The 17,554-nt window shown below is 46.5% G+C and overlaps 1 protein-coding gene across 3 annotated transcripts in view; it reads right to left on the bottom strand.

The window, feature by feature from the left end:
* Positions 1-2,453: 2,453 nt before the first annotated feature.
* Positions 2,454-17,554, bottom strand: part of MCC (MCC regulator of WNT signaling pathway) — a 276,051-nt gene continuing 260,950 nt past the window's right edge. For 2 of the 3 annotated variants that reach the window (XM_039239740.1, XM_039239742.1), the window contains exons 16-17: positions 7,999-8,121; positions 2,454-6,461 (exon numbers count right to left, since the gene is read on the bottom strand). In XM_039239740.1, coding sequence (XP_039095671.1) covers positions 6,281-6,461; positions 7,999-8,121 — 304 coding nt within the window. In that variant the 3' untranslated portion in view covers positions 2,454-6,280. The remainder of the gene's footprint in view (positions 6,462-7,998; positions 8,122-17,554) is intronic. The other variant, XM_039239741.1, reaches the window with a different exon arrangement.

Genomic DNA, 17,554 nt, shown 5'->3' with positions numbered 1-17,554 from the left:
TGTTGTCATTTTTTATTGGTCCAAAGAGACACCACCAAAATATGAGATAAAGACTTCTTACATGATGAGAAGAAATATTAAAGGGTAGAGTGTGTCTACAAAAGTGAAAATAAAGAACTGGTATGTATTCTCCATCTCAACAGTTTGGTTATTGCTTTAAAGCAGAATTATGGTTCTATACATCTATTTGTTCTAGAGCCAGGCTTTCCAAATAGAATGCTTTGCTTGACAATCCTTGCATCTTCAGAGAAATATTCTTCTCCACTAGAGATCTCAGCTATGTGGTAATTTTTATTTAAAAATCATAAGAGGGGGACCAAGCTTTCATACTGTGAGGTGACCACATTGCAGGAAAAGGGTTTCTCTAACAAGATGTGTTGCAAAGCTCCTCACCGTCCTCTCTTGTATTCATGTGACTTCCTTGCACTTCCAATTCTTGATTATATTGTTTCCCGGATTTTTAAAAATGAAGAAAAGTCTTCCAATAGGGAACTTCCCATTCATACCAAGTTTTGTTTTTTTTTTTTTTTTTAATGTTTTTTTTATTTCTAGGAGAGAGAGAGAGAGCGCGTGAGCAGCGGAGGGTCAGAGAGAGAGGGAGTCACAGACTGAAACGGGCTCCAGGCTCCAAGCTGGCAGTCAGCACAGAGCCCGACGCGGGGCTCGAACCCACAAACCATGAGATCATGACCTAAGCAAAAGCTGGACGCTTAACCGACTAAGCCACCCAGGCGCCCCCCCATTCATACCAAGTTTTTAAAAGCCAGCTAAAAAGAAATTGGTGATAAATGAGGTTTCTTTGGCTGTTTTGACCTAATATAGTATTTTCTAGTCCCCACTCTGACCAGGGCATTCGATTTAATATGAAGCATCACAGATTTGATATTATACATGTTCTTGCAGAAGGAGAGGCGCCTGGTGACTCAGTGGGTGTCTGACTTGTTTCCGGCTCAGCTCATGCTCTCAGTTTTGTTAGTTCAAGCCCCATGTGCAGCTCTGCACTGACAGTGCTGTAGAGCCTCCTTGGGATTGTCTCTCTCCCTCTCCCCCACTCGCATTGGCTCTCTCTAAATAAACTTTAAACAGTATTGCAAAAGGACAGCCTTACACCTTAACAAACACAGTTAAAGTACATCATGGAATTAGAAATATTTATTCAGAATATAAGAATGTTTGTAAAATATTATAAATGTCTCTGTATAAATAAATGGAGTTTTTTTTAAACAATTCTATATCAAATAACACAAAGTAGCTATTTTACAGCAGCTAAAACTAAAGGCATCTGGAAACATTTAAAGCATACAAGAAAAGAATCTAAAAAATTACAAGGTATAGTACAGTGTTAAGTGGCAACTTCAAAATGAGACTTTCAGTACAAACAGTAGAACAATACTGACAAATGCAAACTTAGTCACATGTGCTTTAATAACTGACAGTACATTCAAGCAGGTTTTTCTAATTCAAGTGGTTTAAAAAGTAGCACATTTTCAAATAGGAAACTGAAATCTCATGCAAAGTAAATAAGTCTTGATAATATGTCAAGAAACTGATTAGAAATAGAAAAGTGAACATGTTTCATTATCTTTGCATTAGGTTCAAACACAAGCAGATTCTCAGGGGCTCTCACTTGGCAGTCCTGACAGCAGCACTCTCAGTGAGTTCTCAGAGTTCTACAGACAGAACATTCTCCACGTGGGTTTGATCTGCACAAAGTGCCCGAGTGAACGGTACAGCAAGAACTAACTAAAGGCAGGTCTTCCATGTGAATGGGGGGTGAGAGTTCTGTATATAGCTTTCTTTATTCTGCTGAGCTGGGATTTCAGATGATATTGACTATGGAAAAATCAAGTACTGTCAGTCAAGGCTCTGGTTTTTCAGTAGCAGTTGCTGTTACTGGGCAATGATTTCTTGGTCACATGCAAGATCTCCCTCACATGCAGTGTGATAAGAGAATCTGTCAAATAGCATTCAGTAAAAAATGCAACCATCGTCTATGTGAAACCGTCTTCCTCTCTACAGGAATTGGTAAAATGAGAATGCGTGTACAGATCCTTTTTAGCTTGTAGCCTTTTCCACTTGTTTATATTTTAATAGCTATGGAGCGCTCAGTGATGATATGGTGGCAGCAGCCAGCATTACATTAATTAATAGTGCTGGTTCCAATTCTAAAAAGTCCATGCTTGGCAGCCTAAGGCATGTATCTATTAGTGAATCACATGTAATTAATTAGAAAGTGACTTCAAGTGTGTGAAATGCGGAACTTGAGCCCGGCTGACATGCACACGGGTTTCAGTGAACCAGAATAGGATTTGGATAGACTTCAGGAAGAACTCTGTGTGCAGCAGGTAGAGTTTGGAGGCCTCAGTGAAAGGTGATGATTGTATCATTTCTTGCCAAACAGACCACTGGACTGGATAAATCGAAAAATATTTGCTGTGTGATTTTTTGGAGTTTTTTTTTTTTTTTTTTTAAATACTGTTCTACAAAGCGGTCATTTCAGAAAAAGTCTCAAAAAAGTTACTTCTGCACCCTTCCCTCCCAAAACACCGTGGCAGCCCTATGACTGACTGCATCCTGGTTAAATTCAGTGCAGAAATTTGACTTATCAGGTCTGTCTGTTTTGGTCTCTGCTGCATCTAGAAATGTAGGTACAGCTGTAAACTTAGTGAACATGATCTTTGCACTTTCCTCCCAGCTAGGCATTTGCAAATGGCTTCAAGTTTTATGGATCCTTAGGATTTCCATAATAAAAGCTTTGGGCATTTTCTGTAGTTCTGATGTCTCTTCTCATTACTTTACTTAAATATGAGAACTGTGGAGGTTCTTAAATTCATGCCAGTGACAGAGTCCAGTCCAGATGAGCTAAAACTGTGGGGTGTTTTTCTCATTTAAAATAACATGATTGGTTTGGTATGCAGGGTTGGGAACTAGGAGATTTTCAGATAGTTTCAAGTTTGTCTTAGAGTAGTAAAATCCTTACTTTTAACACTTTTTAAGTAAAAATCACATAGGCTCTAATTGGGACTGCCTTTCTGGAGTAGTAGAATGTCAAGGCTCTAGTTCAAGTTCTCCGAGATCCCTGTAAAAAGTATTGATGCAGGCATAGAGGAGGACTTAGCAACAGGTGCATGCATCTCCAAGGAGAGGAGAATTAAGCAATTATGTTTAACTGGCACTTAATTTTTTATTAACTTAACATTCCAGTTTCAGGCGACATGGATGTGAGCTTCAGGAGCCTGACATGCTTACAGTTGAGAGTGAATATGAAACAGTTAATTACCTGCATTGGCAATGATGAAACATCTAGTGTGTACCTCTGGGGCTGGGGCATGAGCGGGAGGAAGGGCATGAGAAATCTCACCTGTCTGATCACGTAAGACTTAATCATAAATAACTTCTGGTACATCTCAAAAAGGAATCTTCCCACCTGCAAGTCCATCGAAGTTCTGGCAGCTGGTGCAGAGGGGTTTGGCAGAACATCAGATCAGTTGGCGGGCCCACATATCGATGCCACTCCAGCCACAGACTGAAGTCTCTTTTGCCTGATTTGTGTCTGAATTTGGCAGTGGGAAATCCACCCCAAGGAACTTTGAGATGGATCCTTTCTTCCCATGCCGGTTTCTCTGAGAGCCAGAGACTGAACTCTGAACAGAGAAGGTGACTGCCTAAAAGGAGTAACCACTGAGGAAACCGGAAAACAAAAACCATGAAAGTCTAAAGACTTTAAAGCTCACACAAGTTAACTGTTTCACTGTTTACCTTTTAAGGAGACGTTAATAAGACAGCTTCTATTTAGAAAGAAAAACTCAGGTTATAAAGTATTCAGTCACCTGCAGGTTTTTACATTTAATCAATGTGATTTTCAGTGAGCCCCACAGTTAGCATAAACCAGTGCCTCTTGGTTCACCTTCAGTCAGGATCTTGTCTTAGGGAGTATTTGAAAAATACAAGGAAAGGAAATCAGCTATTTAATTGCTTTTTTTATTCCACACATTTATAAAAGTAACAGTTTTCTGGGGAAATAGTTTTGACCTAGTCACCACATATTTAAAAGTATGATGTTGAAGTATAAACTCAAAAGGAGACCAGGCAGGGTGACACTGGGGCTTTAGATGGAGGAACTGAGCCCTCCCGAACCTGAAAGAGTTACACGACCCTATATGACTCACCTAAAAAGAGTGTGTTCTCCTGTAACTTGGACCAAGAATGGCAGGCAGAGGTCAGCAGACAGGATTTTATTCCTGTGTCAGCTATACCTTTCAGTGTTGGTGAAATTAAAACTGTTTTGATGCCTGTTCAGTCACAAAAGAGCTACGAGTGGTTTCCCACCTTGGACATCCCAGTTGGCTGAAGGGAGGCCATTTCCCCGAAGCAAACTGGAAAAATGCAGAAAACCAGCATTTTGCCTTTGAACCTTCCCCCCCCCCCCATTTTTTGCACATAAATTTTTAGCCACAACGTTTTCCTTAGGACAAAATGAAACTTTATCACAAGTATAAAAATGGATTTAAAAAAAATCACAAGAACCAACTTTGACTAAATGGTAGATAATGTAACAGAACAGGAGCCAATCGGCACTTTCACAGTGATCAAAGCAGCCAAAAGCTGGTCCCTCCAGACCGATGTGTTTCATTTTGTTTGACAGTGGGCAGCTTCACTGCTGGCCTGAGAAAGGAGGATCACTTTTGGGAAAGAACAGCTCTGCCCTCCGAGGAGGTGGCTTTTGCCATTGCAAAGAAGGCCTGAGGAACTTGTATCTGGTTGTCTGAAAACAGACCTTTAGCTCACGGATATTGGGTGAGCCCTAATGTAACCTGATCATAAACAAAACTTCGTGAACTATAGCATTGGGACACAGTTCTCAGGAGACTGGGGAGGTCTTCAGGTGCTACAGGATGAGAGGCCAAGTGGTCCTTGAAAACCTGTCCGTGTGGGGTAACTACAGAAGAACTGAAAGATCAGAAATGGAATAATGAATGTACGATGAAGGCCTTCCTGAAAGAATTCAGGTACTTTGGTCCTGACCCAGCCCTGTCAGCATTTTTCTTGAGATTTAACCTGTTTTAAGTACTAAGTACCGTATACTAACCACCATTTCTCTGGGGGGGCTAAGAGGAGGTCTCAACAACCATTCCTTCACCTGCTGCCCTAACAGCAGAAGCGAAGTCGAACTGGTGGTTCAGTAGCAATCTCTTCAATAGGTGGATCAGCCTGCAAAACATTCAGTCTCCTCCATGTCCTGTCTGTTGCCCTTAGAGAAATAGAATCAGGTACAGAGCTGTGTATTTCCTCCTGTGGATGAGCTATGATTCATGCAGAACAGCAATTATGTGGTGCCCTGGGTGGCGGGGGCGGGGGCACGAAAGTACTAACCATGTCCCTCTGCTCTTGAAGAAACTCCTGGTAAAATTTTAGTTCCACCTCTATGTAGCAACAGGAATATGTATTAACAGGACTATCTCAGCTCTAAGTCTTGGCTTTAATAAGGCTCCACTAGGAGGGAAAATGCCAGAGTCAAAAGAGAAGTGCCCTTCCCAGCCCTGCCTCCACAGTGAGAGGTGAAAGAAGTGTGCGTTCTCCCAAACAGAGCTGTCCGGCACAGCCCTGGGGTTGCTCCACCTGTATCTTCAAATATATCGGGGACCAGAAGTAAAGCCCATGCACCTATGCACCACCCTGTAATCTACCTTGCTTGCCGAGCACCTCTGAGGGACTGCCCATCTCAGGGTTGGTACGTGGGACTTGAACACCAAAGCCTGGTTGCAATAAGCAAATCAGTTCTAGAGGCTGAAGACACCCCCTCCCCCATTCCCATGTGTTGTCAGCATTTATCCCTGAAGAAGAAAGAGGAGAAACGGGATGTCAGAGATAAGGTCGCTATCTACCAAAAAGAAGAAAAGAATGGACAGTCTTGTAAAACAAATGCTGAGGGCACCACTGATGCACAAGCTCCAGAACAGGTGGGAGAGTGACCGCCAGGGCTGAGAGCAGAAGCAAGGCCTACTGTGCATGGCGCACAGAGCAGGTATTTACAAGCTGTCCGTGGGCCCGGAAGGGGGGGGCGGGATCCCCTGCATACAGTCTACATGGTGTGGTGTCACCAGGCCACTCGCCCCTGGGGCAGAGTCCATGGCACTCCACTGGGTAGGTGCTGACCTAACTGCCAACCTTCCTTTTTGTCACACTCCCACCAGGTGCTCTGCCTCCCGGGGCACTTCTGTCCCTGGTGACCTGCTAGAGTTTAGCTTACACGGGAAGAGCTTTGGTGCCCAAGGGCCGATTAAAGTGAAGTTTCGTTGGTGTGTGGCCTTGAGTTCTCCTCCTCCAGCAGAGCTATTCTTTGCTTGAGCATCCTCACTTGGGTCTCGTGTCTCTCCACCATGGCCATCATCTGAGACTCCAACTTCTTCAGTTTGTTTTGATGCTTCTTCTTTGCTTTCTCATAGGCAGCCACCAGGTTGCTGTGTGGGAGGAGAGGGAAGGAGGAGGAGGAATCATTTGAGTGGTATTGAGACACACATGTATGTACTGTCTGCTGGGTGACCAGGTCCAGAGAGGTCAGCCTCTAACTAGGAATCTGCGCTCATGGCCATTCACCTGTTGGTTTAACTATAGTTACTTCCCATGGCTAGAGACTTCTCCCTAATCCATTAGGAGGGGTGTAAACCAACAACCCAGACTAGCCACATCCAACATCAGTAACAGAAAAGGCAGCTCCAGAAATCTGTCATTTAAATACAGATGGTGAATCTGAATCTTTGTGTTGTTCCATGGCTGCCTGCAACGGATGGTCAAGTGTCAGCTACCAAGAGTGTTCCTCACTCAAGCCCTGCATCTGAGTAACCTCACCTAGGAGGCAGGCACAGAGGCTTCAACGACAAGTTCTCTTGACCACACTTTGGGCTGGTGGGAATGGGAGCACAATGCCATAAACTTATGCTGCCCGCCAAACACAGAATATAATCCTTTGTGAATTTACAGAGTTCACAAAGTTCTTACGAAGAACTTACAAAGAGCCTGGTGGAAGAGAACAGAGGGTGAGCCCAGGGCTGGGTAAGTCCTAATACCCTCTTTGGTCCAAAATAGCACACCAATCCATTCCACATATGGTGAGGTCTTCCAAGTGTGGTCCGAGAACCGATTCCTAGAGATTCCCAAAACCCCCTCAGGAGAGGCCTTGGAGGTCCTTTACCTCCTAACTACACATCGGTGTGAAGCTAGATGTTCCTGATTTATTCCAAAACCACATATTGCCTGTAGAAATGGATGTGTGAATCTATCTGCCTTCTTTTAAACCATTTTTTTTAAACCAAGTGCCAATTATATGTGAATTTATTTTTATTTTCTTTCCTGTAAATGAATAAAAACTTAACCATTTGTCTTGGTTTTAGTTTCTAAAGTGAGATTTATCAATAGATAAGTAATTTGAGAACAGAGTTCTTTGAATTCCTCAATTTATGAGCATAAAGGGGTCCTAAGCCCCAAAAGTTTGAGACTGCTGCCTTAGAGCAGTGCTCCGTAAAGTGTTGCACCAGATATTAAATGTTGCTCAAATAGATGCCTGGCTGGCTCAGTTGGTAGAGTGAGCATCTCGATGTTGGGGTCATGAGTTCAAGCCCCACATCAGGGGCAGTTTACTTAAATAAATACAAAATAAATGTTGCTCAAATAAAGGGCCTGAAGCCAATTTTGTTTGGAAAACGGCTTAAACACAAACATATCTTCTCATTGTAGAAGTTCTCAGAACCTTTAATGTGTGAATTGTTAAGGGGACCACAGTGTGCTGCATTTCCCAGACATGTGGCCCCAAGGACAGGCCTTTACTGAGTAAATGATGCTCTAGGGAAGACCAGGCTGGGGGCAGGGGTGGGGGTGTGGTTAGGGGAGAGGGCAGGTGAGGACTTCTATTCCCTAGAGCTGGTTCCCAGTAATTATGGAACTGCCCTCCCTGGTGTGGGAGTCCAGGCACCCCTGGGAATCCACAAATGGAGATTTCACCTGTTGGCTCGTTTTAGGTCATTCACGAACTCTGCTGATTGCTGGTGTCGGATTTCACTGCTCTTGGTGAGTCTTTCCAAGGCGCTCACCAGCTCTTGCACTCTGGCCTTTAACTTCTTTTCCCTGTATCAGGAGAGAGAAAGTATGCATTGAGTAACTTGACATGATGGGGCGTTGGCTATTAACCTGCAAGAGGTGGCAGAGAGGTTTAGCTTGTGAAGTCAAAAGGCAGGTGTGGAGAGGAAGGTAGTAGAGGGCTCAAGAGTTCATCTTCTCCTCAGCAGAACCTTAACATCTCAGCATTGCTTTCTTTAGTGAGAAGGGCCCTTTAGAGATCTCAGATCTCCCTCTGTGTCACATAGGAACAATGTGGGAGGTTGTAGCCTTCTAGCTATGGGAAAGTAACCCAGTGTAGAAGTTACTTTCTGCTGTGGATGTACCAAATGCTCAGCCACGAATGCAGTCTGACACAGAACCTCATTGGGGGCCCATACTCCTCTTTTCCAAGTGTGCTGAAGCATCTCTTGAACCACTGATTTGAGACTAGAAACCCCTAGTCTGGGTGTCCTACCCTGGACAAGTCCCCACTCAGTGAAATCAACATCATCTTACGTTTGCAGAAACACAAAAAGCAGTAGTGGTAGAGGGAGTCAAATCAATAATCTCATTTTAGAGCAAATCAGAGAACTCTAGATGCTGGCGAGGATGTGGAGAAACGGGCACCCTGCTACACTGTTGGTGGGAATGTAAACTGGTGTAGCCCCTCTGGAAAACAGTGTGGAGCTTCCTCAAAAAATTAACAAGAGAGCTCCCCTAGGACCCAGCAATAGCACTGCTAGGAATTTACCCAAGGGATACAGAAATGCTGATGCATAGGGGCACATGTACCCCAATGTTCATAGCAGCACTCTCCACAATAGCTAAAACATGGAAAGAGCCTAAGTGTCCATCAACAGACGAATGGATCAAGAAGATGTGGTTTATCTATACCATGGAATACTACATGGCAATGAGAAACAATGAAATCTGGCCATGTGTAGCAACATGGATGGACCTTGAGGGTGTTATGCTGAGCGAAATAAGTCAGGCAGAGAAGGACAAATACCATATGCTTGCACGTATATTAGGATTAGGAGGGACTTAACTGAGGATCATGGGGGAGAAGAAGGGGGGAAATAGTGGGGGGGAGAGAGGCAAACCATGAGAGACTCTTGAATACTGAGAACAAACAGGTCTGATGGGTGGGGGAGGGAGGGGGGAGATGGGCACGGAGGAGGGCACTTGTGGGGATGAGCACTGGGTGTTATATGGAAACCAATGTGAAAAACTGTTTGTAAAAAAAACCAAAAAAATAAATTTAAAAAAAAAACTCATTTTAAAGGTCCTTGCTCCCCTTTACATAAATTAGATTTGCACTTTGACGATCCCCTGCCCCCAAGGCTTCAAGTTCCATGGGCTCTTTCCTGCTAGAGGAGCTCAAAAGTGATGGACTTAGAGTTCAGTTACAGGAGGTTTCTGGTGTCCCATGTGCATATTGCCTTCCTGTGATTTCCTTAAGAGCATGAGACCTGGACAGGGAAACATTAATGAGACCATCCCTCAAGAGGTACCCCTTTCACAGGCAGTGTTACCACATAGTCCCAAGCTTCACATGCAGCACGATCTGATCTGTTTTAAACTCAGCAGGCTCTGCCACTAGCATGTAGGCTCTGAGGTGGCAAAGACCTTACCCAAATGTACCCTGGTGCCCAGCACCATGCCTGGGTGACAGCTTCTCCATGACAACAGTTGTTAAGATAGCTTCACTAAAGGTATCTGATTCCTTGGAGCATAATGAAGAAACCAGGATTTACAGAAGACGTTCCTCTAAAAATGACTCACGAGTGGATGACAAATGTACATGAGCACAACTGTTCTGGAAGGCGATTTGGAAGCACATGGCAAAATATAAAGTGAACACACTCCTTGACTAGGCAACCTGATTTCGAGGAATTATTCTTAAAGATACATGAGATTACAGCTGGACTCACTTCAGTACTGGTTACAACAGCTAAGAATGGGAACCAACCAGGGGACCAGTCAAGTTCATTAAGGTATACTGGTTCTATTGAAATGCCCTGCAATTATTTGTTAAAGATGCAGATCAACGTGCACTGGCAGGGAAAGGTGTCTGACAAAATGTCAAATGAAAAGGGTGAGTTCTATTGGATGCCAGTTTTGGAAAGACAACTAAAAATCTGAGGTGAATGGCTGATAATATTCTAACAGACCAGAGAGCTACCCACCCCTCAACAACCGGTAACTCCCGGAAGGAGTGACTGAAGGCTTTCGTGTTTTACAATTTTTTGTATGCTTCTTGTAAAGTGTGTGAGAACCAGTCTCAGTGGTAATGCTTCCTGTAGGACGGCTACGGGAGGGTGCACAGGGGTCCAGCCCTTCCTGGCTTTTCACATATTTTACACATTTTCTGCCTCCAGTCCCTCAAAGTGCAAGTCAAGCTTTCAGACAAACTCCCTAATGAAAGAACTGCAACACAAAAATCTAGGCTGCTTTTGTGAGTGAGGACAGAGGGGGAAAGAGCTCTAAAGGAAACCTAACAACCAGCCCTAAGTCCTGATGACTCCTCATTGCTTGGTGAATCCTCCCACCCACCCTAAGGGGGGGGGGGGGGGGGGGGGCACTGCAGAGGGATTCCTGAGGAATGTGAGTGTCTGAGGGGCCCTAGCAGCCACCAGGCAATCTCAGATCTGGTTGCATTTTCTACTGGACTCCAGTGAGCGGACCATTTTCTAGCAGAAGTGAGAAGTGTCTTGGAGGGCGGTGACAGGCGGCCCTCTGTCAGCTGAGGCAATGTGAGAGCGGGAAAGATTTTTCCCCCTTCCTTCTGGCTATTAAGAATGGAGAAGGGGTTATTTGTCCTACATTTTGTTACTGTCTCGATTCTTTTATCTTTCATTCTAAAGTTGATGAATAGTGTAAAAGGAAAAAAAAATCATGAAGTGAATTTAAAATGTCACCATGAACTTAATAAATTCAAAACAAAACAAAACAAAAATGCCCAGAGCAATACCCTTTCCCACCCTCAATTACATCCACCCCCCTGCCCAACCAGCCGAGAGAGTATGGAAATCCCGGGCTCACCACAAAACAAAGGGTTCCTTTGCCCCAGAACCCAGGCCCCTGGGGGACCGGAGGGAATTTTTCCGGACCTGGCAGGCTCCAATGGAGATCGTACTCAGGAATACAGAGGAGAGACTCTCAAAGACCGCGTCCACCCCTCCAAGGATGGGGGGGTGGGGGTGGGGGCGTGGGAGGTGGAGCAGCACACTGGGAGCTGAGAATTGCCTCCAAGAACTCCCTGGGCCTCAGGAAGGAAATGAGAGTGCACCTGTTTGTGCAGATTCCAGGACAGAACCAGGATGCTGATTTATTTGCTGATATAAAGACAAGGCCAAATTTCAAATCTAAACCTAAAACATGGGCTACTTTACCTGTTTTCATTTGAGTGAGGCAGACATCTGTCATACGAGTCATGGCTCCAAGTGCCGCTCATCGACTGAAACATGAAACCGCTTTGAAGTGAGCATGAAAGAGGGCTTTACCTCCATTTTGATCTTAGTCTGCACTTTCTAACTGATTTTTTCTTTTCAGTTTATCTCTGAACGCAGGCAAAAGATGTGCAGGCACAGCAACCCCTGATGGGAACAAAACTACCCCCTCAAGCAACAGCTACCCTGAGCCGGCAAGACCCTGCATGACTGACCCCAAGATAATGATGGAGCTGGCCTTTCCTGCCCACTTACATGTACCCCCTGACCTCTGTCCCACATTTTCCCTACATAAACCTACAAGTACCTTCAGCACTTGAAGGTAGTATCTAAGTCAATAATAAGTCCATGGTCTTCCTGGTGTTGGCCTCAATGAAGTAAATTCCCATCTTGTGTCACTACCATTCGTCTCTCTCCCTTTGTCAGCGGTGAGTGGCTGAACTTGGTCTGGGTGAGACCCCCAGAGCCAGCTGCTCTTGCACCCCTGTGCCCCCTGCACAGAGGCCCCTGTACCTCTAGACCTACATTGCCAGTATGGCTGCACTAGCCACCGTGACCATCTGAGCACCTAAAGCATGGCTGGTCCGAACTCAGATGTGCTGCAAGTGTAAATACACACCAAAATTTGAAGACTTGATGTGAAAAGAAAGAACATAAAATAGCTCAACAACTTTTAAAACACTGTGGGGCACCTGAGTGGCTCAGTGGGTTAAGCATCCAACTCTTGATTTTGGCTCAGGTCATGATCCCATGGTTTGTGGGATCAAGCCCTGCGCTGGGATGCTCTGTCTCCCTCTCTATCCCTCGAGCCTGCTTGTGTGCGTGAGCACATGAATGCATTCTGTCTCTAAATAAACTTTAAAAAATAAAAATATTGGGGACCTTGGCTGGCTTGGTCAGTTGAGTGTCCAACTTTGGTTCAGGTCATGATCTCACGTTTGGGAGTTCAAGCCCCACATCAAGCTCTCTGCTGACAGCTCAGAGCCTGGAGCCTGTTTCAGATTCTGCATCTCCCTCTCTCTCTGCTCTTCCCCTACTCGTACTCTCTCTCTTAAAAGTAAACATTAAAAAAAAATTTTTTTTAATATAAGTATTGATTATATGTTGAATATTTTGGATATATTGAGGTAAACATGCTATTATTTTCACCTTTTGTAGCTACTAAAAAAGTTTAAATTGCCCACGTGGCTGGCATGTGTGATCTGTATTCTGTCACCAGGAGACCAGAGCACGTGCTTGCAAGATAGCACCAGGGGTCACCCTGGATTCTGTGTCAGATTTGGGGTGAGGCCCGGGAGCACCCAGGTGATTCTAACTACCCAGCAAATTTAGGAAACAGTTAAGGCAAACTGTTCTTCACCAAGTGGTCTTGGAAGGTTCTGGATCTGAATGCAATTATGACATGCAAGGGCAGACTTTCCTTATATCTACTGCTTTCCTCAGCTTCTGGAAGTTCTTATCCCAGTCACTTCAGAGCCTCAATCATTCATGTCTTGTTCCTTCTAGTTTCTAGTTCAAATTTTTTTGGCCTTCAGCTGGGAATTAATAGTGTGTCTGGATGAGATAATAAGGCTAACACAGCACTTTCTTGGCTCCACACAGATAAGTTAACATTAAATACAACATGCTCCCTTTGCCCCTCCAATACGGTGTTTTCTGGAATGCCCAGAACATCATCCCTGCCTTCTTCCTGGTTTCTTGACTCAGGAAGGCACGCCTCCCCGCAGCATGTGAAAAGTTTGTCGGTGGGTAACACTCACTGTGCAAGCCCGCGGCACCCATGGTGAGTGCACATTTTAGTCGCAGGGCCCCCCACTCCACCAAAACGGTGGTCCTTCCTGCTCCCGGAGGGTCCTGTGAACCTCACCACACAGCCAGGGGCGGGTTTTTCCCAACATGAGCACCCGTAAGTGGCGTGGCGGCGCATGCGCGGTCCAGAAAGGCCGCCTGGGGGAGGGGAGGGCAAGGAGGACTCAACCAGCCATCAGTGAGGGGGTATGCTGTCCCCAAAATGAAAAGGCCGGGGTGGGACTGTAATCACAAACCCAAACGCAGCGGGCGCGCCAGGGGACCCACAACAGGCCGGGAGGCTGTGCTGTGAGGCCGCCAGGAGACCTGCACCGGCACGGGCTGTAATCAGACCAAACCGCAGGGAGCCGCGGCTACGCGGCCACACGGCCTGCAATTTCTCAGTAATTGCTCGTTATACGCAATTAGGCAATTGCGAAAATCGCCCACGTATGTGATTCCTGTCTCCCTCACCTTCCACTTGTGAACCCCAGCAGGCTTCGTCTCGACTGCCACTGCTCGTCTTCCTTGTTGCACACCCGCCTTCACTTAGTGAAGATGTCTCTGCAGAGCAACCTGATCAGAAGTGTGCTGCTCAAAGACATATTTGGTGGCAGAGTGCAGGGTGAGCCTAACGGCAGAATGACCCATCAGGATGCTACTCCCAGAGTCCTGAGGACTCTAGCGCCAATCTCAGGAGAAAACAATGCAAACGGCCAGGAATGCCTGGGATTTTATGCTCACAGGAGGTAGATAGAGAGAGAGACCTCAAAGTTATAATCTTGGATCATTAGAAAAACATAATTTGTACTGTAAGTAAAAATTCTGAAGAGGCCAATTTCAAAGTGCAGGAGCAAACATTATAATTTGTTTTGGACATGCTGTGTTGTGTATATATATATATATATTATATATATACACACATACATACATATACACACACATTTTTTTTTTTTTTTTTAAAGCAAGAGCATGCAGGAGCATGCAAGCCAGGGAGAGACAGAGAGGGAGAGAGAGAATCCCAAGCAGGCTCCATGCTGTCAGTGCAGAGCCCAACATGGGGCTCGATCTCACTAATTGTGAGATCATGACCTGAGCTGAGAGTTGGACACTTAACTGACCAAGCCATGGAGACGCCTCTGGACATGCTGTGTTTTGAGGCTCTAGCATTTTTCTCTCTAGCACAGAGAAATGAGGCTGCTAGAAGTTAGGGACCATTTAGAAGGAACAAAGTCATCTGAGTTGAGGTCATATACCTGGGTGAGTAAGCCATGATCCCTGCCCAAAAGGGACTCTCTTTCTGTAAGGGGTGGTGGGTGAAACGGGGGGAGGGGAGGCTGGAACCAGGCACATGAGAAGCAGAGCAAACCACCAAACAAACCCATTTTATAGACAGGGTAGAGACATGCTGATGTGAGTGCTTGAGGCGTGGGGTTAAGTGGTGTGAGGGCAGGAGCAGTGGCAGGAGTGAAGTCCCAGAGGCACAACAGAGAGTAAGTGGTCTGGTGTGGCCCAGGGTGAGAGGGGGGGCATATGATAGAGGGCTTGGGTGGAGAAGCAGGCAGCTTTCAGATCACACACTGGCTAAGGAGTTTGGACACCAACAGCTGTGAGTCACTGGGAGGTTTCAAGTAACCAGGTGAGCTGGGTAGAATTCTAAAATGGCCCCCAAGATCGTAGGCGTGTATAGACACACCTTCAACACCCCAGTTATTCAATCAAAACTCATCTAGGTGCTGCTGTGAGTGATTTTTGCAGATGTAATTAAGGCCCCAAACAGCTGATCTTTTAAGATAAGGAGATTATTCTGGGTAGACCTGACCTAATTAGGTGAGCTCTTAAAAGGGGCTGGACTCTTCCTGGCAGAGATTTAAAGCAGGAAAGGGATTTGATGAGCGGGGAGGTTCTCCTTGCTGACTTTGAGGACAGGAGTAGCTATGCACAAGGTATTTCGAGGCCTCTAGAAGCAGAGTTATCACTGGCCAACAGCCAACAAGAAAATGGGGGGGTGAGCCCTACAACCACAAGGAACTGACCTGCCAACAGGCAGGAGTTGGAGGCAGATTCTTCCCGAGGACCTCAGATGAGAGCACGGCCCTAAGCGAGAGTAGCCTGTCGCACTGTGCCCAGTATTTCTGACCCACGGACACCATGAGCGAATAAATGGGCACTGTCTTCAGCCGATAAGCTTGTGATGATTTGTCACATGGCAACAGAACGCTGATACAGGGTAACCATTGGATCTGCATCTTACAAAGTCACTTGGTGAGGCTGAAAGACCCCCCTTTCTCAAGCACACAGGTGTGCCCCGGAGTCTCCTTCCTTCGACCCGTGCCTCACGGTTCTGCCCCTGCACAGCACCCTTCTCCAGCCAGCTCTCCCGTTCTCCACCAACTGCACTTTGAATGACTGGCCGCCTTTTCCTGGTTCTCGTGTCACTTGTCACTTGTCCTGGTTCTTGTGACATTGCCTCCTCTGCCTTCCCCTTCCTGCTAGCTCCACTCCCAACTGGGACACATCCAGGTCCCCCAGATCTGGTGTCTCGTGACCACACGGGTCGTGGGGGGGGGGCCACCTGCCCCAGAGGTCTCCTCTCAGGGATCTGACGTGCAACTCCTCTCCAAGCAGCAGTGGGCCTGTTACTCGTCAGACAGAGGAAAGGATGTCTATGTGCATCTCTGCTTGAGGAGTCGGGCACATCTGGCCCCTGGACAGAGCGGCCACTATCACGTATGGATTGCCTTTAAGCAGCATTTTACAGAATGATCTGGCACACGTGTGTGCACAGGTGGCAGATCCCAGTTCCCTCAAGGGCTCAGCAGGGCCCCTGATGGGCCTGGGACTATGTGCCCCCAGCAGGGTGGCCAGCCTCTGCAGGTGATTGTGTGAGACCTGGAGCCCGGTTCTGGTCTCCCACCAAGCTGGATCCTGTCCTGCTTGGGGGCCCAGTGACAGGTGGATGTGGAATCATCTGAGGTGCTCGGCATGTCACAAGCCCCCTTCCCCACTCTTCCCTGTCCTTTAGGACCGAAGAGCACGGCATCTCTACCTTCTAACCAACAGGACCCAGGGTCTGTGAGTTTGAGGAAGTTTGCCACTCCCCCAACCCTGCCCCGGACCCCAGCACTTCATTTTCCTTCAGCATCTCAGCATTTGGAAGACAGATGCACAGTCGTGTACCAGGGACACAGGCGTTCCTATCTGCCCAGACCACGCCCACTACAGCGGGCAGAGTCTTCAGGGGAGCCCGTACCCAAGGGCTCAGCTCCCACTCATCTGTCAGCACCACTGCCTGCACACGGGGGTCCAGTAGAGAAGGTCAAAGCACACAGTTTCCCCAACTGCCTCCCTGTGTGACCTTGGGAAAACTACTCAGCCTTGCTGTGCTAATACCCAGCCCACCCCCATCACATGGAGAGCAAAACCTGCTCCTCGCTGCCTCCCAAGAACATGACTTGAGATGAAATGGCCTCTCCTCTCAGCTGTGCTCTAGTCCCAAAGGCAGGCTACACAAGCACCACGTCAGTACAAAAAGAGTCATTTCTGAAAATACATTCTTGACTGCATTTTTACTGTTCACTTCTTCGGTGGAAAGGTCATTCACTTCAATTTTACTAGGACGAGGGGTTCATCAAGAGACAAAGACGGGTTGTGCGGCACAAAGCCTGTGCAGAACACGGCAAAAACGAGGTGCCCTGATAAGAAACCTCCTCCTGTGCAAGACTGGAAACCTGGTCATCCAGATGGGGTTTTATGGTAATGCTGGAGCCAATAAACCACAATGAATGTTCACGCAAGTAGAGGGAACGAAATCAGACCAGATGGGAGTTACACAGTAAACTTGTGATTGTCTGGAGTCCTGGTTGGGTTCCAAACAGAAGGTTGGGAGAAGACACAAACGAAACAGGGACGGGGAGCGGGGTTTGGGTGGGGAAAGACTTGATGGAGGCTGACACCCAGCGAGGTAACTGGCAGTAAGACTTGTCTGGGGCAGTGACCTAGGAGCAGCAAGGCACCTTCCTGAGAGGTTTCTCCTCAAGAAAGGACCACTGCTTAGCCTTTCCCCAAGCCCCTCTCTACCCTGCTCTGTGCAGCCTGGATGCTGGGGCCCACAATTTTGGTGTCTGCAACCATCCTTTTTCCAAGGGAGGAATATTGCTGAAAATAGAGAGCAGATTCCGTCAGCTAACTTCCACCACTAGTTGGCAGTGATTTAAGAC

Source organism: Hyaena hyaena, unplaced genomic scaffold (assembly GCF_003009895.1).
Source record: "Hyaena hyaena isolate Hyena2069 unplaced genomic scaffold, ASM300989v1 scaffold_160, whole genome shotgun sequence".
Lineage (NCBI taxonomy): Eukaryota > Metazoa > Chordata > Mammalia > Carnivora > Hyaenidae > Hyaena > Hyaena hyaena.
The sequence above is the reverse complement of the archived record's forward strand: the minus strand, read 5'-3'. Positions and strand labels throughout refer to the sequence as shown.